The following is a 25,013-nucleotide window of genomic DNA, read 5'->3' on the forward strand; positions in this document are numbered from 1 at the left end:
GATTTGATGTCTGGACACCCGAAGAAGAAGAGCTAGTATACACACATGCATGCTGGAAAAGAAAACGCATCCTATGATTTGCCCGAGCAAAGACGCTCAGCTGCCTACGCTGACTGGCGCATAACCCCTTGAATCCGTTCCTCTCATCTCGGTACTACCCGGATTCGACCAGCTACTCTGCCTTGGAAATAAGCTGGACGAATATGATTGAAGGTTGGTAGGTAGTAATGCTTGACCCCATTCTCGGAGGTCTGTCGGTCTACCTCGGGTCTCGATTGCTTGACGGAGTCTGCGATAAATTATGGAAAAGTAAGCATGAATTTGCAAGGTCGGGAAATGATATGTCTTTCGACGAAGACGATGGAGGCTGGACGAAAGTGGGTACTTGTTAAGTGGACAGGTTTCATAGTTTTCAAGGACGCCCGTCGTCCTGTGCCCAAGACAGATGCGGCTCGAGTGAGGTACATCAGAAGATCGCCGCTCTGACTTACCTTGATCTGATTCCCGCGTAAAGCAATAATCCAAATACGATCAACAGGAAGAAAGTCACGACATGTTGATCCCTTGGTGAATCGCGCTCTACAAGTCCAATGGAGCTTGAGAGTCAGCTAAAAGTCACGCACTAAATCGGGACACGGAAGCTGATGCCTTGAGTAAAGATCATAAAGTATACACCCAGATTCAGAATTGGACTTACTGAAACACCTAGCTTCCACATCACCTTCGGTACCCGTCCCGATATCCGCGTCGAGCTCTGGCACCTCTGCGCCTTTACATATGCTCAGCTTCTGGTCGAGGCAGAATTGCCTTGTGCATGACAGACACGGTTTTTTGGAGTTTTCAGGTCGGTATAATGGTATGATCGTCGAGTTCGAGAAACATATACCTAGACGCACAAGGCGTTTTAGCTACCTTCGGCTTGACGGACCGCAACGAATGAATGACAGTGAAGTTCTGAAGGAGGCATGAGCATAGGTGTGATACTGGCTACGCACATTTGCAGTATGACAACCCTGGATCGTTAAATAAGGCTGACACTGATAATGTCGCTGATAGCAGTATAGCTAAGACGATCGTCCATATGCCCAAGCGGACCATTTTCGGGATGATGACCAGTCGGACTTGATATGTATTGTTGCGCAAGCTATGTAGCCTCAAGAGCAAGTGGTCGACCATGTAACTGTGAAAGTCGTGAAGCTGTCAACATGAATGACCAAATGACCATGCGGGACTAGCGTGTTTTGGATCGGCATATTCCGCAATGAAAACGGCCGTAATATGCCGTAATTGGGTCGATACTGGGATGAACGAGTAGAGCATAAAAGACTAAGGGATGACGACGAGCTCACTTCTCCTCACTATCCTCTGCAACTTGCCTGCCCTCGACATCTATATCATACAGTCCGACATCATACATACTTCATCTTCGGTATCATCAACAGTTAACAGACCCAGTATCAAGCCCACTTCAACTCCCATATATACCCCGCGAGAGATCCGATAAACAGTCGACTGTACCATGTCACTATGAAAGTCCTAATCCTACCTAGATAAACCTAGACTCATTCCTAGGGGTAACCGGTGAGCTGCATTTTTGGACATTCTGCATCACAGCTCAGTCATCGTTAGTTTCAGCTTCATGTATCGAGACAGTACTGACTCTCACCATGCTCCACAGGCACTAACGCCCCGGGCCTCGGCTTTTTCGTCAACAATCAAGCTTATCATATCACCTATCTTCGGCATATCCTCAATCTGTCAACAATAGCTCAACATGTCCGACAATAACAAAAAAGACCGTTTAGGTCTGCAGCTCAACTCTCAATCTCCATCCCAATCCCAGAATAATACTCCTTCCATAGCAAGCGCAGGATCTCGTTTCTTGAGTAGAAGGGTATGGGGAAGAGCTAGCGCTACCACCAAGACTTCGACAGGTCAAGATGAATTGCCTACCGTTGCGAATTCTCACCCTTTGCGCAAGGACTCGGCGGACGAAGTCATCAAGAGCGCCCAAGCATTTCATCTAGACGAAGCCATCCAGCTCATGCATCCTGAGACTGCGATGTCATCACCGGAATTAGTTGAATTGGTGAAGGCGACTTCTGTGTATCTTGGCTCGTTAGATGATGATGGGAAGGAGGACCCTTTCGGCATCGCTGCATCAACGTCTACATCGACTATACTCTCTCCCGTGCCTCCGGAAGACGATCAACCTGTTGAGCCGACAACGCATGATGAGATCTCGCCAGAAGACATACAGACTCTATATTCTAGGGCTATATCCTTTTCCGATCGTAGGAGTGATGTGTTGATCAGGATTGCTGGAATAAGATTGTTGACTTCGCTCATGGCTCGTTGTCCCCCACCAAGATACTTCTCGGACCAATCTAAGGTCCAATTACCGGATTCAATAACAGTAAGGACTATGTACAACCTCATTATCGCTCCTGCGTCAACCGATACCCCCAGCGATATCACAGTCGATCTGATAGGCGCTCAAGTCACGGCCTTGAGAGTTCTGACGAAGAACGGCAGCGAAGTGGAAGGGTTGACCGGAATGATTGGATGGTCATTAAGGATGTTGCATGAAATTCAGGACGAATGGTCGAAATGGTGCGAGATGAAGCCACAGGGAGGAAACGACATCATTGTCAGGCCTGCACGAGTGAGTAGCGCAGCGTACTACTTCCATCATCAATGAGATGCTGATTTTCTAATGAACCAATGATGTGGTAGCTAAAACCGTTCGATCCCATTGCACCATATTCGCCCTTAGAAACGGCCTCCGCCATCATTGACTTGATCCACTCAGTCACCAAAAACTTCGTCAACCTCTTCGATCCTAACAAAGACATCTCTCGTATTGTCCGACCCATTTTCACTTTCGTCAGCAAAGGGATCATTGCTTCGTCCCCGCCAAACGACCTGACAGGTCTCAACATCTCTCAAGGCCACGTTCCCGTATCGAACCCGGCAAGGAGGGAATCTCTGACCGGATTGGCTTTCAATTCACCTATGCCTACCAACCACAATGGGTCCCTGCTGGACAGCAGTCTTCGTCGATCAGCTTCAATAACCAGACGCAAAGACAATGTGCCGTCGGCCTTCAGCACCCCATCTTCATCACGATTTGCCAGACACTCAGCCTTGACCTCACCGCAATCGGTGAATTCATTCTCCGCCTACCAATCTCCTTCGCCTCAATACCCATCTATGCCGATGCCGAAGTGGCTGTACCTCCTGCCGTCAGCTTGCGCCTTATTTGAGATCTTCATTGATCACAGTGTCCTATCGCAAGATCTGTTTGTGGACATTATGCAATTCGCTTGTATATGTGTCGCTTACGACGACGAATCGGGATTACCCAGTGACATAGGCCAAGTACCCGTTCACAAGCTGCTCGCGGTCATGTTCAGGTCCAACAACGGCAGGAGGGGTGAACTCGCAATCAGAATAATTATGGAGCAAGAAACCTCTCGATCTTTTAGAACGACTTATGAAGGCCTGTCCGACGCCGATAGTAGGGTTGTTCAAGGAGCTGTTTACATTGCCAGAAGTCTGTTGCTCAACCTGGACGATCCTTCACCAAATCCTTCAAGCTCGCCTTCAAGCTCACTGTCATCTCTTTCGCCTTCTTTGATGGCAGCCCTATCAACCACAAGGTATCCCAAATCGGAAGACCGCACGGAGAGGTCCAAGTGGGAGCCAGTGGACTATGCGGTACTGACACTGCTGCAAGATTACTTACATCGGATCGAACAGGGTTCAGGCAAGGATCTGGTCAAAGCGGATATCTGGACAGAAGGTCAGGCTGCTTGCGATATCCTGCGGGCACTATGGCCTGTCGCCTTTACGACCCGGTGAGTGCTTTCAAGCTGTCTGCAACATAGGAAGCGCTCACACCCCTTTCCAGTGTGACCGGCTTATCCCTTTACGTTGCCGATGAACCGTCCACATTTTCGGCTATTTTCGACACAGTCGTGCATCAATTACCAGCTGCCATCGAAAAATTGCACCCATCGGGCAGTTCAGCTTCCCCGTTCTTCCATCCAAAGTACATTGAATTGTTGTTCAATTATGGTGATCGTTTATCTGAGGAAGATGCTGCTGTCATACTGGACTACTACAACGATGAAGCCCTTTGCCTGCCTATGACCGAAGGATGGATAGATAATACCTGGAAGCTTATCAACATGTTCTACCTGTCCCCGCTGATCCTCCCATCAGCCAAGCGGAAACTCGCCAAGATCATATTCGGAGAGCTGTACTCGTCAACCGAAGAGATGTCCGAGCCAAGGACCGAATTCGTTGCTAAGGTGATCGTGCCTTTCTTGGATAAGGTATTGCTGAAACAGCCGGAAGATTGGTTCAGACTCGAAGCACTCAAAGTGATGATTCGAGCCGCTGTAGCTGAGACTATGGAAAGGGACGAAGATAGGCGCAGAGTCCGAGACGCGAAGGATGTCAATGAGGTGGAAGAAGAGGACGCTTCTGCTTTACCCAGTCAAGAGATCAAAGACGCAGCAGCAGGAGGAAGCTTCCATGCGATCCGAAATCTCATCATATCGCTTGCGTCGACTGCTTGGTGCAAAGAAGACGAGCATCAACAGCATCAAGCACAAAGATCGGTGTCAGAACGAAGAAGGCCCGCCCCCCAGCTACCGCGAGATTCCAGCGCTTCCACCTCATCCAACTCTTCTGCCCTGAAAGGTCTCATGAATGTCCTTTCGCCCCCGTCTCGAACGAAAGATCTGCCATCTGTCGCTCCCTCGATTGCGAGTACCGATGACACCACTCCAATATCGACACCTCGACAAGCTCCCAGAGCTGCGCACATGCACTGTCAATCACTCAGTGCGGTATCGGCGCTGATCAAAATCTTCAACGACCTCACATTTTCCCCACCTCATTCACTCTCATCGTCCATCAAAGCAGCTCGCACGCCCGCTTCGGCACGATGTATCGCTATCTACCGAGATCTGCTTGGTCTGCTGTACCCATTCAACGAGCATGGCGGTGATCAAACACCGACATCCCGGATTGCAGCGGTTCCGGCTCGGTGCCCTAGAGCAAGAGTGGCCATATTGCAGTGGCTATTGCGACTTCGAGCCGACCCCAAACATCGGATATATCTGCGTACCAACCTTGATATAGTGTGCAGATCGTACGCCGAAGCCTTGTTCCGTACTTCCGAAGCTGTCGAAGCACAACGACAGAAATTGGTGCAAGACGCCGAAGAAGCTCGGGCAAGGAATGATAGGAGGCAGCAGGTCCAGCAAGGCCTGCCTCCCGGTCGAGAATCTGTACGAGATCGCGCTCCTACATCAATGACCAGAAGTAGGAGTCGATCCAGACCGCCAAGCGATCACTTCAGCTCTCAAGCTTCATCCGACGCTTCCGGCTTTAGCCCTCTGTGGTCGGTACCCGAAACGCTGGCCTTCGACATGCCAGCTGATAGTCTACCATCCGAGGGGCTGCTCACGTACGACCCGAACCACCCTTCGTTACGAGTGAAAGATGCGCCACCGGTAGAGGGTGTCTGGTTGCCCGTCTCAGAGTATGTGCGTGCTTTGAATGGGATACTTAGGCATGAGACGAACTGGGAACTGGTATCCTACGTTCTCTGCTTTCTGCCTCTGCAATTGAGCAACAAGCTGTTCTTTCGAGGTGGTCGAGCCACCAAAGAAGTCAAGGCTCTGTTGAAAGCTCTCATTGACCTTATTCCTCAAGATGATCGAATCGAACGTCGATGCAAACATCATCAATTCATCAAACGGCCCAACGTCAATGCGGCGGTGTACCAATCATTGTCGATCCTCGTGGCATATCGAGATGTTCTGGAACTTCACGAATGCGATGCATTAATTGGGGCCTTTGAGTCCTGTTTGGAATCGAATTCAGTGGTCGCCAAACCATGCATCCAAGCCCTCACTCTGTCAATATTCGAGCTTGAGCCGTCTGTCGGTAAGAGGTTGTTATCGATAATAGGTAAACTCCGAGACATCAACTTCACATCGGGTATCGCTGTTCACCTCCTTGAATTCCTATTGGCCCTGGGAGAGAATAAGAACCTTTTCAAGAATTTCACCGATGCGCACTACAAGGATGTCTTCACGCTGGTCATCGATTATATTGCGGAACATAATGCCCGATCCGACCAATCTCCCGAATTAGAAAATATTGCCGCTCGAGAGAATTATACGCTGTCTCAACATGTCATTGGTCTAGCTTACCATGCGATATATGTCTGGTTCATGTCACTCAAGCTCTCTTTACGACCAGACCTGGTAAAACACATCATCGTGAAACTTTTACAATCGCGATCAAAACGAGTCGCAGTCGATGAAATGGCGGAAGTATGTTTAGATTGGCTAGCTAGGTATACGTATGGAAATGCCGATCCGAGACCGGCCAACTCTTTCTTATCGGAAATGGTCCTCGACAAGTCTTCGCCGGACAATAAGACCCAATCTTGGTTGCTTGGTGGTTGTATCATAACCATTACTTCGCATCCCCGCACTGGATGGGCGACGATCACCTCAACCAGACCGACGGGAGCTACTGAGATCATCGCCAAACTTGAAAATGTACCTCTACTGAATCTCGGCGAAGCGAACGCGGATCTGACCAGCCTTCCAGCTGTTCTGATGGCTAATAGGGGGCTGATAATGGATGATCAGTCAAAGAAGGAGGTAAGTTTCTAGCTACAACTGCTGCTTTTTGCTGTCTTTTGGCCCTTCTCCGATGATGACCACGGCTATTCCGCTTTGCCGGAAGATCAGTACATCGAGATGATTTGTATGTTGACTCCTTCTGTTCCCCTTGCAGGAAGCGGCCGAGATCGTCAAGCAAGAATCGTCCGCCCCTGAAGAAGAGTTCGACCAGTCTTCGCAACAGGGGTACATCTGGTCTGGAGCCACCCCATCTCAACGACGTAAAGATGTCTCAATCGATCCAGCATACCTGGCCGTGGAACTTCTATCATCTTACCCCAATGCCAATCTCGAGACTCCGAGAGGTCGACTGATACCGCACGAAGAGAAATTCCTGCGGGCTTTGCGAAATATCGAGGGTACCCCGGTCATCGACACGTCAAAATTGGGTGTACTCTACGTGGGCAAAGGTCAAACTACCGAATCGGAGATTCTGGGGAACATCGATGGATCATCTCTATATCTTGATTTCTTAGCTGGATTAGGGCGTCTGATACGACTCAAAGGTCAAGTTGACGTTTTCGTCGGAGGTCTGAACAGAGAAGACGATTCGGACGGCGAATATGCTTATGCGTGGTGGGATGATCTGGCGCAGACCATCTTCCATACGGCGACCATGATGCCCAATCATCCCAATGACCCGACCTTTGCCCGTAAGAAAAGGTTGATAGGAAATGATTATGTCAAGATTATCTACAATGATTCAGGGCAGGATTATGTGTTCGACACGATCAAAACTCATTTCAACTTCATCAACATCGTAATTTCCCCACACACTACACCTGAATCACATGGTCCTACCCCGCAACTCACTCAGGATATCAGCCCCAACGTCAATGCCAATGCCAACACTGCAACGACCAATAACAATAATACGGATCAATGGGCTGTATGGGGCCGTGATGATTACTTCAAGATTATCATCCAACGTGCTAAAGGGATACCGGATTTCTCGCCGATCGGAGAACATAAGATCATCTCCAAAGAGAATTTACCGATTTTCATACGGTATATCGCGCATCTGTCGAATGACTTGGCAGCTCGATTCACACATATCAAGGATGCGACCAATGCGGAACAGGCGGAGTATATCACTAGTTGGAGAAGTAGGTTAAGAGCTATGAATAGGTTGAGATCTACGTGAGTCTGCTCTTTCGCATTCCATTCCCGTTCATTGAGAGCTTCCATCTGCGAATCGAGAATGGGAAAAACAGCTTGGAGTGACTAGTACTTATATTGATATGGTGTATGTAGCTTGCCACCGGTGGATAAGGTCGATCCGAACGATGAAGCCAAACGAGAAGAAATGCTGCGAGAGTGAGTCTGAGTTGGGCTGGTTTCATCCTGTCCTTTGATTTAGTCTCGAGTTTGATAAATTGCGGGAATACTGGAGACTGGAGATCAAGCTAATTTGGCCGAGTGTGACATCGCGCAGCTTCACCCGAGTATTCTCTCACCGACCACCTACCGACCCTACACCATCAACCTCTACATCTTCCAAATAATTTGACCTTATGCCTATAAGGTCCGAACAAAAGTATATATGATTGTCCAGCCTACATACAGAAAGATCGCGAATCTGCTTCCGGAAATATTGGAGTACTACCATCGTACGCTTTATTCATACTTCCCCCTACTCAAATTGTATTTGTATCATCTATATGTTCCAAAATGGGTATATAACGAGGTCGAGATTAAGGAGTACCAGACCAAAAGGGGAAAGTAGTCAATCACACGAAATGTTACATTCTGTATCACTAGACAGCCTTGGTCCGGTTGCAAGCGCATGTTTTGTTCTGTTCACACTGACAGCACCGACATCGACGTCGGCGCGTTTCTGTGTTTCGGCCCCATGGAAGCAAGAATTATCTTATTGGTGAGCGCAACTTAGCAATCTTGCGCGGCTTGTTCACCGCCTAACACAACGTCGCTCGCTGGCATGCAAGTTCGTACATAAGTTATGTTGGAATGCTAATATGCTGAGAACCTTCCAAGCTGAAGCTCAGAAAAGGATGATCACTCGTACGGAATACATGACTGATCGGAGGAGATCCGTGATTATGGAGTAAGGAGACTAAGAAAGGTGGAAATAAAAATACATGTCATGCTACCATACGAGTACTGACTACTTTTCTTACTTGTCTAATCATCTTGCTTCTTCTGCCTGTACTAACTCATTCTAGTCTAATCGCTACATGTTACCAGTAAGCATACGCGTACGTACACAAAGTGTTGAGTATATAATTATTGACAAATGCTCGATCACCAATGCTCAATGCTCAATGCTCAAACAATGAAAGGAAGGAGAATGGAATACAGGCCAAAGCCTTGATTGGGACTTGGGAAGTTGGTGAATTGAGGTATGTCCATCACTTGTCTCACGCAGATTCAGGCGTGGAACTCGTGGCTTCCCCAAAGCTTGATGCGAATGGATCGGGGTCGACTCTTGCCGTTGCCTTTTCAAGAGTATCAAGTTCCTCGTTATGTTTATTGTCATTATGATCACGGTCGGGAAGGGCGGATATAGGAGATTTCACAAAAGCTCCTTCTTTCGCGGGTATTGGCACATCGAGAATTCTGGGGTTACTCGCCATAGGCGAAGACGATTGACCTGCCTGAGGGTTCGATTCCGAAGGAGCCGATAAGTCCATAAGACCCAACTTCGTCATCACCTCGCCTGACGGTCTTCTATTAGGCACCGTCATCGGGCGATCAGACGGGGGCTGGTCGTTGGACGCCATTGAAGATGATATGGCAGAAGCGGGACTTTGCCGGTGCGGAGTGGGATCAAGGCTGGTTATAGTAGAGCTAGATGATGAGGAAGAACTCGATTTCGACGATGATTTACGGTCCTCCCGCTCGGACGCGATTGAAGTGTTCGATACTGAAGCGAAAGAATCTCCACTCGTTTGCCTTGAAGTGGTCGAGTTTTTGGGCGAATGGTTTCTGTCTCTTTCACCAGGTTTCAGAGATCGATCCTGTTTGACCCCATCCACATTGACTTCGTAAGGCACGCGTACGTCTTTGCCCTTCCCTGTAGGTCTAGCTCTATCCATATTGACTTTTCGTACCGTGTCTCTCACATCCGCACTCTCATCTTGAGCTAATTGATGAGCTATCTCCCAGATCGTCTTCGGGACATTCTGTCCAACATTGGAATAGTATGCGCCAACGACAAAGAGGTCAGCGATGATTTGGGCTAAGCCAAGTCTGACATCGATGACATCTTTCGATAGGCGAGGTAAGACGGGTAGGAAGAAATCTTCGAATGCTTGTCTGTTCGGCGGGGGCTTGACGAATTCTCGAAGACATCGGATAAATGTCAATCGTTGCTTGAAGACTCTCGAATCTCCCAATCCGAGCAGGATATCCCTGAACTTCTTGGCTACAGGCGACCGCGTTCCCAAAATCTCGTATGCTTTCGGGATCTGCGCGGACGTGAATTAGCGATTCATACAAGTTGCAGTGATTAATATATTTAGAGATGAACATATTCAGATGATGGACGCATTGCACTCACCCCCTTGGTGACCGCATCTCTGACAGCAGCAAACGGATCAAGGAGAGCGTCTCTCATCATTTCGAGGATCTCCTCAATCCCGTTCCATCCAGCAAAAATCTCCAGGAAGCTCGGGATGTGTAATCCTAGTTTTTCCCGCGCTCGCCAACCACCAAGCATACCTTCTTTCCAACCCCTAGCAAGGTGTCGGAAAAGACTCCAGCCGACTTCTTTGGGCACCGAGGCAATGATCACGTCTACATGTTCAAATACACGTTCCCTAATCTCCTCAGAGTCACCAAGTAATCGCGTGTATACCGGAAGAACATCAGAAACCACTTGATCGGGTCGCAGGATTTTCGTAAGCTCATGAAGGCATGATGCGGTTGTGCGCAGGACTTTCTCGCCAGCTCGATCTTGCAGCCTCTGAAAGAGATCTCGGATGTCTGACCACCGTTCTGAGCCCAGCGTAAGGCATACACCGGGGAGCTATATAGCATGGCATTAGACAAAACCTGGATCAATTGAGCTCTGTCGACTCACGTTGAAGATAGCTACGACATCCCAGTCCGAATCTCTTTCTCCGTCTCTGACCTCAGAGTCATCCGTGTACACATCGATGAGTGCGTCCGGCGGACCGTTGGGATTATCGTGGAATATGTGGATGACTTCACCAAGCATTTCGAGCGCGGCACATCGGACGTCTTCATCGCCGGCAATCAGGGTCTGCACAGCTTTGACGGCGAATGAGCGACGTTCCTCCGCCGATTCGATGCGCCGGCATAAGGCGGGCAGAGCAAGACACGCAGATTGTTTGACGTGATCATTCTCATCTTCGCAGAACATCTCAAAGAGCGGTAACTGTGAATCGAAAACGCATAAGCACATTTCTCCTTGGAATCGCGCAATGAGGACAAAGAGAGCGACATGATGGCGAGGAATGACGACTACGTACCATGCTGTAAATGTGCTCAACGGGGATGATCTTTGCCAAACAACTCATAGCTACGGCGGCTTCTGCTCGAACCGGTACGTCGCCGTCACTTGAGGCTAAAACTTCCTCGATGAAACCATTCTCGACTATTTCATGCTGTTCGTAGAACTCCGATACAGCACCAATTAAGTTCATCGAGGTCGCCCGTCCGGCTGTGGCTTCTTGGACCAATTGAGCTTGGAAAGCTTCATGATCCCTGATTTCGTCTTCAGACCCCTGATCCGGGTCTTCAAACATCATATCTGGCATGTCCGTTGAAAGTTGGCCCATACCAATGACTATTCCTTGGATCAATTCTCTTTCCACGACCATCCTAGCTTCATGGAAGAACGGTCTAAGATCATGTTGATGGGGTCCATTCTGAGTAGCGTATCCTCGCCTTTCATCGGCTTCTGCCTGTTGTGCAACGTGTCCCCAGATTTCGAGGGTAGTCTCTCCTTTACCTCTGAGTCTCTCTAGAATAGCAACGACCCCGTTTCGGACCGATTCAGAGATAACCGGGTTCTGATTGAGGAGTAAAGATCCCACGAGTGGCGTAAAAAAGCTCACTGACAGGACAGGTCGATCAACAAGTGCACCTTGATCTGCCTTGGACATATCGACATCTTGGTCACCAGATTCAGCATACGGCTTTATGTAGATGCCGGGGCTGAAGGCTGTATCTTGCGATGACGCCGATATGGAGGAATTAGGCGTATCGATATCGGGTCCATCCAAAATTCCCGGGGAGAACTTTGTTGAAGGCGGCCTAGTCAAACTTGATCCAGAAGAAGACGGGTCCGTCGCGCTGCTCGTGCTGAGCAGAGAAGAATTCGATCTTGGTCGCCCCATGGGTATAGCATTCTCCGTTGCTTCAGCTACTGTGGGTGTGGGTACCGCGTTCATCCCTTCGGACGTAATCGTTACCGTCTCCTTTCGCGCTTCAGGTGGATGACCCTCGCGAGGCACAATGTAACCTGAAGGTTCGGATACTTCGATCATCTCCCCCTCGCCGTCATCGATGAGGAGCTTGCAAGTCGAGAAAAAGTACCACAGAATCCTATGCAATTCCGATGCGAATGCTTCTTTGACACTCTCGTCGTCGTCCATCGAGAACCCGCTTAGTAACGGAAGCACATATTCAACCGATTCGCAGGGATCCACCTCGTTGAGCAGATCGCCCAGCACGCGCGCGACGTAAGCCCGATGGAAAGGGTATTCACTCTTGCTGAGCAGGAAAATCCTCTCCAACGTGTTTAGACCCTCGTCGTCAAAAGTGACGTCCATTTGTACATCGCCCATGGGTAGAACGTCCCCTTCGTCGACAATGTCGACATCTCCCATGTGATCTGCTGCCGATTCACCCGTCCAGCCCGGCGTGTCGACATCGGGGAAATAGCTCTGAACGGCGGATGTCTCAGCTAAATCGCCGACTCTCTCTTCTGCGTTTCCTAAAGGACCAGCAGACCGGGCGGAAAGCGGCGAAATGACAGGTAAAACGTTGGGCGATTTTCTCGGACTCTTCTTCGTGCGAGCAAGGTCGATATCTATGCTTTCCTTGATATCCGAGGGGGATTTGATATCAGCGGATGCGGTAGAGCGTTTGGGTGACTTATCGAGCTCTGCAGTGATACTGAGTGTACGATGGAACGATGGAGGGGTATTCCTAGCCTTTGCATCGTAGTCTGATAGCGCTCGCCTGAGCACGGCGGGACGGGCGAGCGGGGCGAAAAGAGGTGGAGACGGAGGTCTGGTGGGATTTGAGGCTACCGAAATTTGAGCAGGTTCTGGAAAGGGATTCGGAGGTTGCGCCAAGGCGGGAGGTAAGGAGATGGGAGGCAACGATGCAGAAGACTTGAAAGGTGAGACAGGACGTTCTTCCTTTTGATCTGGACGCGACGGACCGACCGATGGTGAGACCTGCCGTGGGCCACTCGACGAAGCGTTCGGCTGATCAATGCTAAATTGCTGAGTGCGCACAGTGGAAGATAAGCTATGACCTCTCGGACGACCCTTGGAGTCAGCCGAGATCGGTGGAGAGGCACCGGGATTATTCAGTCTATTTGCAGATGTCGAAAGTGGAGGTGCCGTCGGTTTGGGTCTGCCTGTTGACGGACTCATAGGTCTCACATTGTCCAGCGGAACCGATGAAGTAGATCGCGCTGGACCATTTGGCGGGCTCGCTGTTGTGGGTGATCCACGATGAAAGAAGGTCCGGCTCGATGGGCTGTTTTGAGAAGAATTGGATAATGATCTATTGTGTCTGCTGAGATTGATGGAGATAGGTGCAGAGGAGGGGGGTGAATGCGCTAATAAGGGAGCTTCGGCTGTGACGGATCTCCTTCTTCCGCCGTAATACATCTCAGCTTGATTGTGTGACTCCATATTCGGTGAAGTACCGCCTGAGCGAGGAGAAAAGCGAAATGGGTTGGTGACTGGCGATTGGCTCCGCCTAGATGGCGACACCGGATCATGAGGATCGACTATTGGCGAAGGAGGTTTTCGTGATAAGGAGCTGGACGAAGACGTGGTGGGTATGATCGCAGGGGAAAATGCGGGAGTGACAAAAGGTGATACAGGGGCAATGGGAAATCTCGATGGTCCAGATTCTGGCGGCGCGCTTCTATGGGCGGATCCGGGTGCCGGCCACTAAACAAAAGCATTCAGTATCTCAAATCGAGGACTAATAAGTCTCTTCGCGGGCGGTGAATGACTCACCACACTGTCCCATGCATGCTCCACTGGCATGTCATATCCATCATCCAGATGCGCCATAGCACCAGAACTAAGTCTCCTCGGCACGCTGGGTCCAGCCTCCGCATTGTAATCGTCATCCTCGTAGTCCTCAAATAACGCAGCTTCGGAAGGTGGAGTGGGGTTAATCAAATTAAATCTGAAACTCTCAGCTGTTGTCGTGGAGGTAGAGCTACTTCTTGTTCGAGAGGGCGTGGAGACTTCGGAGTGAAGCAATTTCTCCTTCAGGTCTTCTCGCATTTCCACTAGATGATCCCCACTCGACTGATCTGACGATAATGAACTTGCTCCAGAACCGGTAGAGCCCGGCGTATTGATAGAGTCGCTTGACACTCGCTGTATGGACTGCAAAGCTGGACGTTGAAGGTGACTATATTCGCCAGGTGGGAATATGCTGGGACTAGCCTCTGCGGGTGAAGCGAATAGATTAGATCCAGTAGGCGAAGTTGCGGAGCTAACGGATGGTGTGGATATGCTGCTGACTGGCGAATCTACAGGGAAGTCTGCTGGAGGATTGAAGTCGGGCGGTGGGAGCGGTGGAGAGGACGGAACGATCTGGTCGTATGGGGCCAGGGGCGGATCTGATTCGACTGCGGACTTAGTCAGCAAATGATGCGGACTGGGTACATCCAACAGCCTGACGATATAGATAGGAAGGCCGGCGTTCGACGCTGCATGACGGTCTTCCGAGCGGAATCCCAGTGACGATGATCAAGCCGAAGACCCATAAAGGATAGGTTCGGAAGCGGATACAATCTGGTCGGTAAGGGATCAAAGGACGGGAAGAGCGATTGCTTACCAGTAGCATTGAGCTTAGGCGTAGGTGTCCTTCCATCTCCGTCCTTCTCAGAGGCAGTAGGGGTCCCCTCACTCCCCGAACGCGATGCCGACCCCATCTATAATGTGATTCTTGAGAATGATGAGGAGGTCGATTACAGCTGTATGTTGGGTTTGATCTTGAACATCTAACACTGATCCCGATCGGTCTTCTCTTCTAAATTGATATGTATGTATTCAGCGTGAAAGCTGATGCGCGTCTCTTCCTCAGCTTGAAGGTCGAAGTGAGCTTGTACCTTTCGAGAAGTTTGGGATATCTGGATTAAGGTGGTGGATATGGTATTCTATGGTGGCAAGCGTGTGCTTGTCGGTAATTGTGGAGCGAATTCGAGGCCGGTCAAAAGTCCAGATCCCAGAATGTCAGGGGCGATAATTCTTCAGATATTCGGTCGATCCCTGCTAGAAAAAGCAATGCAGTCACGGAGCACGAGAGTAATGCTCAGCTTGCCTAGAATGATATGGTATGCACAGTCAATTATATGCCTGTAAACTGTATGATTTCCTCCTACTTCCACAAATGATGCGTGCAGTTATCATGACAGCATGAACGATGAATGATCGAACTAGGCAAGCCAAAGGAAAGGCACAATTTAATTCCGTTATTGTGGCACCCATTCAAATGCACTCCCGGTAAGCCTTGATGGACGGATACACCGATGCACAGTGCCAAAACATACAGTCGGTCCAGATGATCATACATATCAAGAGTAAAGCTACAAGATGTGACCCTCCATCGAATTATACAACGTACCATATTCGACCATAAGACACGATGCGATCAGAATTTCCAATATCTCAACCCATCACCATGGATAGTGATGAGATGCCCCCTTTCCTCATCCCACTGCCACCCTTTCAAAGTCCCCAGATCTTCTCGTTTCGGATCAACGAACCTCCATTTCTGTTGGGTGGCAATATCGAAGACCTCGATCGCATTCTCCCCGCTTGTCGTGGACACCAACTTCGGCCCTTGCGATCCTGATCCTGATCCTAACACTGGGAGGAAGGACAAGACATGCACACCCATCATACCACTTGCTAACGGTCTCAATTCCTCCTTCGTAAAGTCCGCCTCTAGACTTCGTTCGAATGCCAACTTGATCTTTGTATTCGCGGTGTGGTAGTCATCTTGAGCATCCGTCAAATGCGGATTCTGTTCTCGGTTTGTGTCGAGGATTTGGTTGCGTCCATTTCCATGCTCATTCTCATTATCATCGTCATTTGAGGGTCTTTGACTCTTGATCATCTCCGTCTGCGTCTTCGTCTTCGTCTTCGTCTCCTTATGCTTCTCCTCCTCCGCCGACGTTATTCCTGGCGATCCACCAGAAGGACCCGCCAATCCTTCAACATTGAAAATCATTAACGACCCCGCGCGCCTTCCTCCGAGCGCTATATACTTTCCATCTTTCGACCAATCTACAGCTCTACACCATTCTCCATACTGGAATTTCCAAACTTCCTCTCCGTTTCCATTTGCAATATCCCAAATCCTAATTGCTCCTTGTCCGCACGTACCCAAGAAAAATCTGGAATCGGGGGACCAGACTCCCGCCCAATTCTGTCCTTCAGTCTTGAAATCATATACTATATCTCCCTTCTCTGCATCTACTCCTGCTCCGGCTCCAGTCTTAGACGCGGTAGCGGTATGAGGGGCATTCCAAATTTTGATCGATTTATCCCATGCGACAGAAGCAATGAGTTTATCGTTCGGCGAAAATCCAATCCTCATTATTGAATCCCTATGTCCCTCATACCTCCATTCCTGTCTACTTTGCAGATCGAGTACGATGAAATCCCATTTATCGTCTCCGTTTGAACAAGGTCTATCCCCCGGCATATAGATCATCTGCGTACCCTTGTGATCGAATATCGGTGATCCGAATTGATTTGTTAATCTGCCATTCATTTTCGATTCTTTAGGTATCAATTGGTCAATCTTCGCTCTGCTGAGTATCTTGTGTATACTCTCCGCCAATTCTTTCTCGAAGTCCATATTCAATGTAAAAGTCGAAGGTGTACTCGTAGCACAACCAGGACTAGCGGTGGAGTCGGACCTAGACCAGATGTACTCCCTTATTGCCTTGACTCCTTGTACAGACGCTTCAACGACATCGTTATCCGAATTAGACGAGCTTGATCCTTCATCCACTTCATCCAAATCCCAAAAAATGATCTCCGAGGAGGGCCGCTGTATCCGACTCGTCTCCCTGGATCTACTCTCAGCGTACGAGACCATCTTTTTCGGGTTGTGAGGTAAGAAAGCCACGAATCCTATCTGACCTGTATGACCGCGCAGTATCTGGTGTTTGCATCGTGGAGGTTCGATCGTATCGGCGTCCCTTCCTCTTTCGCTTTCTCTTTCTTCTATTTCTGCCTTTACCACTTCCACTGAGGCTTTCGCAGCTGTGGTCGTAGATGTGGATGGCGATGACAATTCATTCAGGTGATAGACATGCAATTCATCTTCGATACCCAGAGCGAAGATCGTATAGTCGCAATTGAAAGTCCAGATAGGTCCATAAGATCGTTTACTTGCCCTTTTCTCGAATGGGACAAAGCGTAATTCGCTGCCTTTGCCGTTGCCGAACGACAAGGGATGTCCAGGTGCGTATGTCGCCGATGAATGGCCTTCGGGGGTCACATAATCTTTGAGAGGGGTATAGATGAATTCTTTTTGTAATTGAGAACTAGAGTAGCTGACCATGCTGAATGTCAAAATGTCCTTGTGAGTACGTGTATCGGTTCCTTATGATAGGAATTTTGTCGAAGATTGCCCAGATGAAGGCGAAAGATACTTTATACGCCAACGATGAACGATCTGATCTTGATCTGTTTGCCAAAAGTATCGAGTCGATAGTCTACATACTGAGTGGCCACCACGTCCCCTTATCTATCCGAATCCGTGTAAAAGTTACGTGTTACGTTGCACACAGTACGAGTAGAAACACTCGAGTAAAAAGATGTCAGCCGTGCTCTTATCGACTCAAATTCTGCGAAATCGTGCGAAATCAGCTGAGCCTGATGTCATCGTCCGAAAGCGCGCCAAGATCTTTACCCTTGCACAAAAGCTTAATATGGTTCAACGTCCGAGTTTGGCTCTGCTTGGCTTGACTGAATCCGAGTCGATCCAGCAGTCACTCGAAGTATGAGCACATGTGGACGACGTGCACGTGCTGAGGAATCCATGAAAGTCCGATCTCGAGCTCAGAACAGACTACTACCGGATACGCGACTATTCCAGCAGTGGGTCTAATCAAGCCGAAGAGATAGTTCACTATTACTACCATACGTGAAGTGATACAATTGACAACCTATTATACCAGATCATTGATCTGACCTGGACCTTATTCCAAAAGAATCAAATACCCATAAGCCCCTAAAAAAGAACAACAAAGCAAAACCACATTCGCGAGCTACCTATTCTGAGGATACAATTCCCTATAACTAGGAGGCAAATGCACTTCCTCCTCCTCTTCTTCCTCCGCTCCATCCTCATTTTCGATGGGTCTAGGGGTTGTCGCCCCTCCATCTGTATGTCTAACAATCGTTACTCCTCTCTGTAATTCCCCTTGTCTAGTACCTAAACCTGGCGTTGATCTTCGATCAACTCGCGGTGTTTGAGTGGTAAATAAAACTTCATCCTCCGTTCTCCACGATCTACTTGTACTAGCCGAAATAGGCGATATCAGAGGTTGAGCGGCGTATCCATACGCGTAAGTTTCCGTACTGGAGTTGGTATTTGTATCTATACCGGTCGGAGACGAGTAAGGGTACGGGTCCGAGAAGGGCGATAATGTCGATGTTTGCATGGATGCAGAAGCGGAGGCGGTCGCGGATGGTGGGGAGACCAGACGAGCGTAGTCCCTGGTCTGTGTATGGTTGCTGGTGTAATTGGAGTGAGAGTGTGAGAAAGTGGATGATTGTGGGAATGGACTGATCGGACCCGCTGAGGATTTGGTATCTACTTCCAGCCTTGGTCTCCCATTTGCAACTCCCATTCCCGTAAAGGTTGAACTTGGAGTCTGTGTTTGAGGTTGAGGTCGTTGAGACTGAGACTGAGGTATATAAGACCCAGAGCTTAAATCGCGTTCCGAGTATTCCGAGTTCATCCCTTCACTATAAGTAGACAGCGTCCGGGCGTACGAACTACCATCTTGAGCCAACATGTCGAATTCCGAGTTATCCGTATAGAGCGAGTCCGTCTCATGGTCATTGGCTGTTCGTCTGGAAGGCGGTCTGATTGTATTACCCCTAGACAAAGGGGACGGATCGGCAAATGGACTTGTTGAAGTATATTGCTGGTGTTGATTTGAGATGAGGATGTTGTTCAGGTCCCGTTGTGAGAATCTCGGTTGACGTGCTGGTGTTGGACTATTTGCTGTCAATGGCGACGAAGAAGGTAAAGCCTGAATATCAATCTCATGGAATTTATCTTCATCCCCTATACTTCTTCCACCGCTATGTCTATTCTTATTTTTCCTTCTTGGATCACCGCCAGGTAGTGTATTGAGCCTTCTCCTGCGTCTTCTATACAAGCAACAACTAAAGCAGATCCCCACAGCTCCCAGAGTCACGACTATGGAAATCACCACGATGGCAGGTAACGATAAATGTCCTTTATTCCCATTACCATCTTGACCGTTATTGATGTTTGTCGCATTGTTGTGTGATTCCGATTCCGAGGCAGAGTTGTTGAATGCCGTACTAGACGAATAAATGGGGGCAGCGGCGGACGCTGACGCGGAAGCTATAGCGTAGTTGGACGGTAATCCTTGTCCGTAACTCCCACTAGCGCCCGAAGAAGGGGAAGGTCCAAGAGTCGACTTCGAAGAACCCGCGAGGGAGGTTGTAGAAGGGTAATAATAGTAGGTGTTGGAGTCATACGATTCTGAGTCATACGATGGGGATGAGGTGTAATGATCATACGTGTTGCTATCTACAGTAGCTGTAGCTGCTGCGCCCACGGTACGGGTGGAAGCAGGTGATGATCCAGCATAGTATGAATAAGCGACCGAGGTGGCCATCGTGGCCGTTGTCTAGTTTGGAATGTGGGTCGCTGAGTCGGATTTGTAAGTTGTTAGATGTGGTGAGGCAGTGAGGATGCGCTGATACGAAGGGGTTGTTGAGTTGACGACCAATTGGTGTCTGATACCGGGGGTTAGGGGTGACTTCACTGGTCGCGTAGTAGATGCGACGTGTGCAGTGGTAACGATGAAAGCTTGCTATCTGGCGAAAGACCCAGTATTACTAGATAACAGCTGATGAGATTGAAATGATAGCGAGTGGAAGGAAGAACGCAATGTGCAAGCTGACAAGCTGTAAGGACTGATTAGTAGATCATCAACGGGAATTCGCTGTGAGAGCATGTTACAACAGTAGAATTTTCCATTGGCAGCCGAGAACTACCCTCCCTGAGGTGAATCGTTTTAGACGGGCTTTTGTACGTTATACCCGTTCCTCTGCTAGTAGACCCAACAAACTCTCATTCCAGAAGAGGCCTTGATCCTGACTGCGAGAAAAGTGAAAAGTGAAAAGTGACAAAAAGAAACAACAAAACATATCCCCGAATTGTCAGGGTAATTTAGATTTAGATTTATCGCGAAACCCGTGATTTACCTATTACGTATTCGACTTTCGGCTGCCGAAGGAATGCGTCAAATTCAGAATATCTGACCAAGATACCAAGGTTTTGTCTGCCCACCCGTCGTTAAGAGGTATATGCAGGAATGTACAGATACATCCTAGGCAAGCACTGTGTTTATGACTATGACCATGGTTATGACTATGATTATGACTATGACTATGACATTCCCGGATGCACTAGGAACTACTTCAACGGATCAAAATCACCCCAATCCGTCTTCCCTCCCGTACTCCCATTTCCACTCCCATTCGCTCCATTCGAGGGTTTGCCCCATACAGCTTTGGGTGCAGAGGAAGGTTGCATCAAGCCAGACTGCCAGCCCGGAGGAGGTGGAGGTTTGATCGGTTGTACCGTAGGTTGTGTAGACTGTGAAGCCTGAGAAGGTGGATATGAAAGTGTCGGTGGCATCGCTTGAGGTTGCGGTTGATATGATATGTGAGCAGGTTGAGCGAGTGTCGGAGAAGACATGAATGACAATGGCGATGAATTGGTCGGCGCTTGATTCGGTAGTTGAGGCGTCAGAGATATATTGTAATTCGGTGCACCGCCATTAGTCGATCCGAAGCTTGAGCTGAACGTTGATTGCGGTGTGAGTGAAGGTGATTTCATCGACATCGACATCGTTTGTGGTTGTGGTTGTAATGGCGCAAAGGAAGACGAAACAGAAAAAGAAGAAGGGCCTGGGATAGAAGGTGCAAGGGTAGGTGGAGGATCTGAAAAGGCGGAAGAGTTGAACGTAGATGAAGGGACAGGTCGAGCTTTCAACTTGCTCGATCCAGCTGCAGTGCTATTGGCAGTAGTTCTAGATGTCATCGTCGGTTTCGGAGGGGATGTAGGGAATGAGGAACCTGTATTGTTGATTGATAAGGTAGGGAAGGTATTACTCTGTGCAAGCAGCCCCACTCGTCAGCGATTTCTAGCAGCATCAAAGGACGATATCGGACCTACGAGTCCACTGGCGGTATTATCGCCACCATTCAACCAGCCCTCATCGTCCCACGGATCACTCATGCCAACCGAGCTCGATGCAGCAAACGCAGGATTCGGCGAAGGAGCAGCGGATCCGCCAGAGCCTCTGACAAGAGTTTCGAAATCCATCTCGCCTCCATTGGACCCGACCCCCAGATTTGGCGAACTGCCATTGAGGGCGAAAGCATTCTGAGCGGCCAGTGAGGCCGTTTGAGCTTCGATACGATGCACGTCTCGTAGATGCTGGGAATGTTCTTGCTCCACCCTTGCCCCGAGGGTTTTCACCACACTGCAATGCAGGCCGATCATATCTCAGCTCCGTGATTCTTCGGCTGGATAAAGGGAGAAGCTATGCGCTTACGTCATGAACTTCGTGAACTGATCCGCACTCAGTACTGCCGACGAGTCCAGTCAGCTACATACTCATTTTCATCCGCGAAGAAGACTCACGCGGTCCCATTGACATTGCCCACAATTGTGGCAAGACGAGCGTAGCAATTGCTTCACGGTCGACTTTCGCTCCCATCGCTTCGTGAACCGCCAATGTGGCCATCTGGGAACCATTGTCAGCCAATCTACTTAAAGGGCCAGATGGGACGACCATCAAAACATCAACACACCATCACAGCAGGCTCTACAAGAACGTCCCTGTCAGCTCAAATTCACACATGATGAAAAATGGGTATATAGTAACTCACCTTTCGTCTTGATCTTAGCAAGAAGGGGTACCAACTTAGTGGTCAGAGTCGCTTTATCGAGGGTCTTGACCATCGAAGTGAAACAATCAAGTGTTTGCACTTTGACAGATAATATCCTCGTGCGCGTGAAAAGTATCTGTGTATCAGGATCAGCTTGATTTATTCCATTCGAGTATCTCAGCTGACTCACGGCTACTTTGACCAACAAAACATTCTGTACCGTGCCATAATCCAGAATCTCGCACAGATGGGGAACAGTCTTCAGCACCTTTTCTTGCACCGGTAAATGTTCGCATTCCAGCGAATTGTAGATGAGCGGCATGACGTCTGACAGAATACCAATGGTCAGCTGACCTCGATGAGATGAAGCTTGAAGTGGAGCACGGAAACTCACTTTCTCGGAAGACTGGTGGTGTGGTCTTCTCCTCAAAAAGTGAAAGGTGCTCCAACAAAGCTGAAGATCAAGTGATCAGCTGCGGAAGAGGACGGGCGAGGCCATTTCCATCGACACTTACTGAGCATATTCTGAGGCGGGTCTTTGAGTGCGAAGAGCGGTTGCAATTTAGGCAAGACGCTTGCGAATTCGTCTTTATTCAGGCCTCTTGAAATCTCAAAGACATTCGGGAGTATAAATGGTAACAGGTACGGGTCTTTCATCTACGAACGCGCGGGACATGAGCACAGATCAGCTTCTCCGCTGTCGCTCAAGACAATAGAAAGCCCAGTGGAAGTCCCCTGTGGGTTTCTTCAATCGAATGACTTACCTCTTCCAACAAGCTAGGCAGGACTTTGCCTTTCCTCAATCGTTCCGAGAAGGTTGGCAAAACCCTTACAAGTCCTCTGAGGAATGTGGCCTTCTCTTCTCGAGGCTTAGAAGCGAATGTCGTAGCGTCTAGAAAACTCAAAGTGGATATAGCCAACGAGGAGAAGAACGGATGAGATGGTAAAGAAGCGAGAGAGATTCGGTTTGAAGGATGCCGTGTCAGTAGCCGAGGTAGCAGATCTAGCAATAACGCAATTCTCATCATCAGTTCTCGTGAGAGAAATGTACCGACGATCGTATCAAAATCTTAACTGACCTTTGAGTTCGGGACCACATCTCTCCCATTTACTCCCGCTGATCCATTCTTCGCGCACCAACGAGCCCTCAGCATTATCACGCAGACTCTGCATCGAGCCCCTATTCTGAAAAGGCGGTTTGCCGCCCATATGTACGGCGTAGAGCAGGCATCCTAGTGAGTACAGGTCGGAGGAAGGTGTTAACTGGGAATCTAATGCATATTCCGGTGCTACGGGTAAGTTGGAATTAGCTTTTATGTTTCGGGCTGTCTTTCCAGAAACAGTCAACCGAGAAACGAGAAAACGGATTTACCTAGATAGTCCAACTTCCACTGGACTTGAGGGGGCAGTCGTGCATCTACTTCGGGATACACATATTTCGTAGGAGAACCATCAGGTTGATTGAGGGGAGTCATGAATGATAATCCGGACAATTTCCAGTCTCCCTAGAACGACAACCCAAACTTCGTTAGTCGTTGTCACGTAGGCCAGCAGCCAAACTGATGGTACATGTAGGTTGTTGATGCTCACTTTCGAATTTATGATAATCCCATCCGGCCCAAGATTCAAATGAACCCCTCGTCCCTTTTCATGCAGGAAACTTAACGCTTTCGCAATTTGCAGCGTGCCCTTTTGTATCTCCACTTCGTCCAGATCTACTTCCCCGCTGCGCTCACCGGCCGGTGGTCTACCGCTACGTTTCGCATTGCTGGTCGAAGCAGCAGCGAACAAGGACGACAAGGACGAAGTGACACGTTCCGTGATAAAAGTCAATTCCGAACGAGACTCTTCGAGGGGTTCGACCATGTGCAGTATATCTGGGTGACGCAGTCGGGAAAGAGCTGATGCCTGAGTCAATTCGAAGGCAGCGTATCAGCAAGCCGTTGCGAGATCGGAGGCATGTTTATATGGATATTTGATGGGAGATTGATGATACCGCTTCGACAAGCAATTCAAGATCGACAAAACTCACCTCCTTCTTGAGTTGCTCAATCACCCAATCCCTACCTGGCACTCCACCAAAAGAGACAGAAGGCTTGATCCCATCCAGGACCCTCTTCTCGAAGATCCACACGCTCACTTCTTTGCCCGTGGTCTTATGAGAGGCATTAAGCACTTTCCATAATCCCACGTTGAACGATCTCCCACCACCGGTCGCAGAGGATGAGAGACCACCGCCATTTGCGTTTGTGTTTGCGTTTGAAGATGAGCCCAGTGCAGGTGAAGAAGGGCTCGAAATTGGTAAGTTGGTAGAGGACGAATTTGGGGAAGCCGCAGATGAAGTAGAAGAGGAGGAGATGTTATATGCCGAAAGGTAGGTTGATTGTTTGAATAGGTTGGAAGCTGCTGCGAACATCTTGGCTGCACCTTGATACGACAGATCAGAGAACGACGATTTGAAAGGCCGCCTGTTTGTCACAAGAGGTGCCCGCCGTGGATTCGCGCTTGTACCCAAAGTAGCTCGGACGATGCTGGACTGGTGAAAGATATCTCAAGTATAAGAGTTCAACGTGGAAATGTTAAGTAACCATGAGTCGCCCGAGCGAGCGCGTATCATGTCATAACATCATCGGTAATTCACCGCACCGCATTGTCTTATCACAATACGTAATTTGGTCCATTACATCCTGGGCTGAGAGCAGACACCGATCTCCTTTGTACAGACCTCATGCATAAGCAGAAGGGCTGCATCGTCAAGGGTATATGTATTGTATTGAGGTCCTCCGAACCCCCCAGCGTTACTTCACTGTATGTATGTAAGTACGTACATCGCTCTAATTGAAAATTTTGCACCGATTGTGCGTTTTTGCCTCTGTCTGAGTCATCGTTCTCGCAGCGACCAGCCTGAAAATGCCTATCAACGTCC

General features: G+C 49.0%; 6 protein-coding genes across 6 annotated transcripts; 1 reads left to right on the plus strand and 5 right to left on the minus strand.

Moving 5' to 3' along the window:
- Positions 1-96: 96 nt before the first annotated feature.
- I303_103042 (uncharacterized protein) lies at positions 97-1,098 on the minus strand (the record flags this gene model as incomplete). Its single annotated transcript, XM_018406387.1, has 4 exons — positions 97-289; positions 492-579; positions 698-886; positions 996-1,098. 4 exons carry the CDS (start codon positions 1,096-1,098, stop codon positions 97-99), a joined length of 573 nt encoding a protein of 190 aa, XP_018264881.1.
- A 676-nt stretch (positions 1,099-1,774) lies between these two features.
- Positions 1,775-8,034, plus strand: I303_103043 (uncharacterized protein; the record flags this gene model as incomplete). The annotated part of the gene is made up of 5 exons (XM_018406388.2): positions 1,775-2,665; positions 2,737-3,860; positions 3,914-6,692; positions 6,829-7,853; positions 7,968-8,034. 5 exons carry the CDS (start codon positions 1,775-1,777, stop codon positions 8,032-8,034), a joined length of 5,886 nt encoding a protein of 1,961 aa, XP_018264882.2.
- Positions 8,035-9,091: 1,057 nt separating this feature from the next.
- I303_103044 (uncharacterized protein) lies at positions 9,092-14,835 on the minus strand (the record flags this gene model as incomplete). Its single annotated transcript, XM_018406389.1, has 7 exons — positions 9,092-10,141; positions 10,234-10,701; positions 10,756-11,073; positions 11,168-13,290; positions 13,387-13,834; positions 13,904-14,529; positions 14,739-14,835. 7 exons carry the CDS (start codon positions 14,833-14,835, stop codon positions 9,092-9,094), a joined length of 5,130 nt encoding a protein of 1,709 aa, XP_018264883.1.
- Positions 14,836-15,554: 719 nt separating this feature from the next.
- I303_103045 (uncharacterized protein) lies at positions 15,555-17,480 on the minus strand (the record flags this gene model as incomplete). Its single annotated transcript, XM_018406390.1, has 1 exon — positions 15,555-17,480. The coding sequence occupies one exon, from the start codon at positions 17,478-17,480 to the stop codon at positions 15,555-15,557; it is 1,926 nt and encodes a 641-aa protein (XP_018264884.1).
- A 709-nt stretch (positions 17,481-18,189) lies between these two features.
- I303_103046 (uncharacterized protein) lies at positions 18,190-19,800 on the minus strand (the record flags this gene model as incomplete). Its single annotated transcript, XM_018406391.1, has 1 exon — positions 18,190-19,800. The coding sequence occupies one exon, from the start codon at positions 19,798-19,800 to the stop codon at positions 18,190-18,192; it is 1,611 nt and encodes a 536-aa protein (XP_018264885.1).
- Positions 19,801-20,603: 803 nt separating this feature from the next.
- On the minus strand, positions 20,604-24,503 carry I303_103047 (uncharacterized protein; the record flags this gene model as incomplete). Its single annotated transcript, XM_018406392.1, has 14 exons — positions 20,604-21,305; positions 21,369-21,678; positions 21,751-21,784; positions 21,840-21,942; positions 22,010-22,023; positions 22,088-22,223; positions 22,278-22,414; positions 22,482-22,541; positions 22,603-22,744; positions 22,852-23,090; positions 23,167-23,376; positions 23,460-23,592; positions 23,678-23,995; positions 24,120-24,503. 14 exons carry the CDS (start codon positions 24,501-24,503, stop codon positions 20,604-20,606), a joined length of 2,922 nt encoding a protein of 973 aa, XP_018264886.1.
- Between the last annotated feature and the right edge of the window lie 510 nt (positions 24,504-25,013).

This window comes from Kwoniella dejecticola, chromosome 3 (genome assembly GCF_000512565.2).
Source record: "Kwoniella dejecticola CBS 10117 chromosome 3, complete sequence".
NCBI classification, from domain to species: domain Eukaryota; kingdom Fungi; phylum Basidiomycota; class Tremellomycetes; order Tremellales; family Cryptococcaceae; genus Kwoniella; species Kwoniella dejecticola.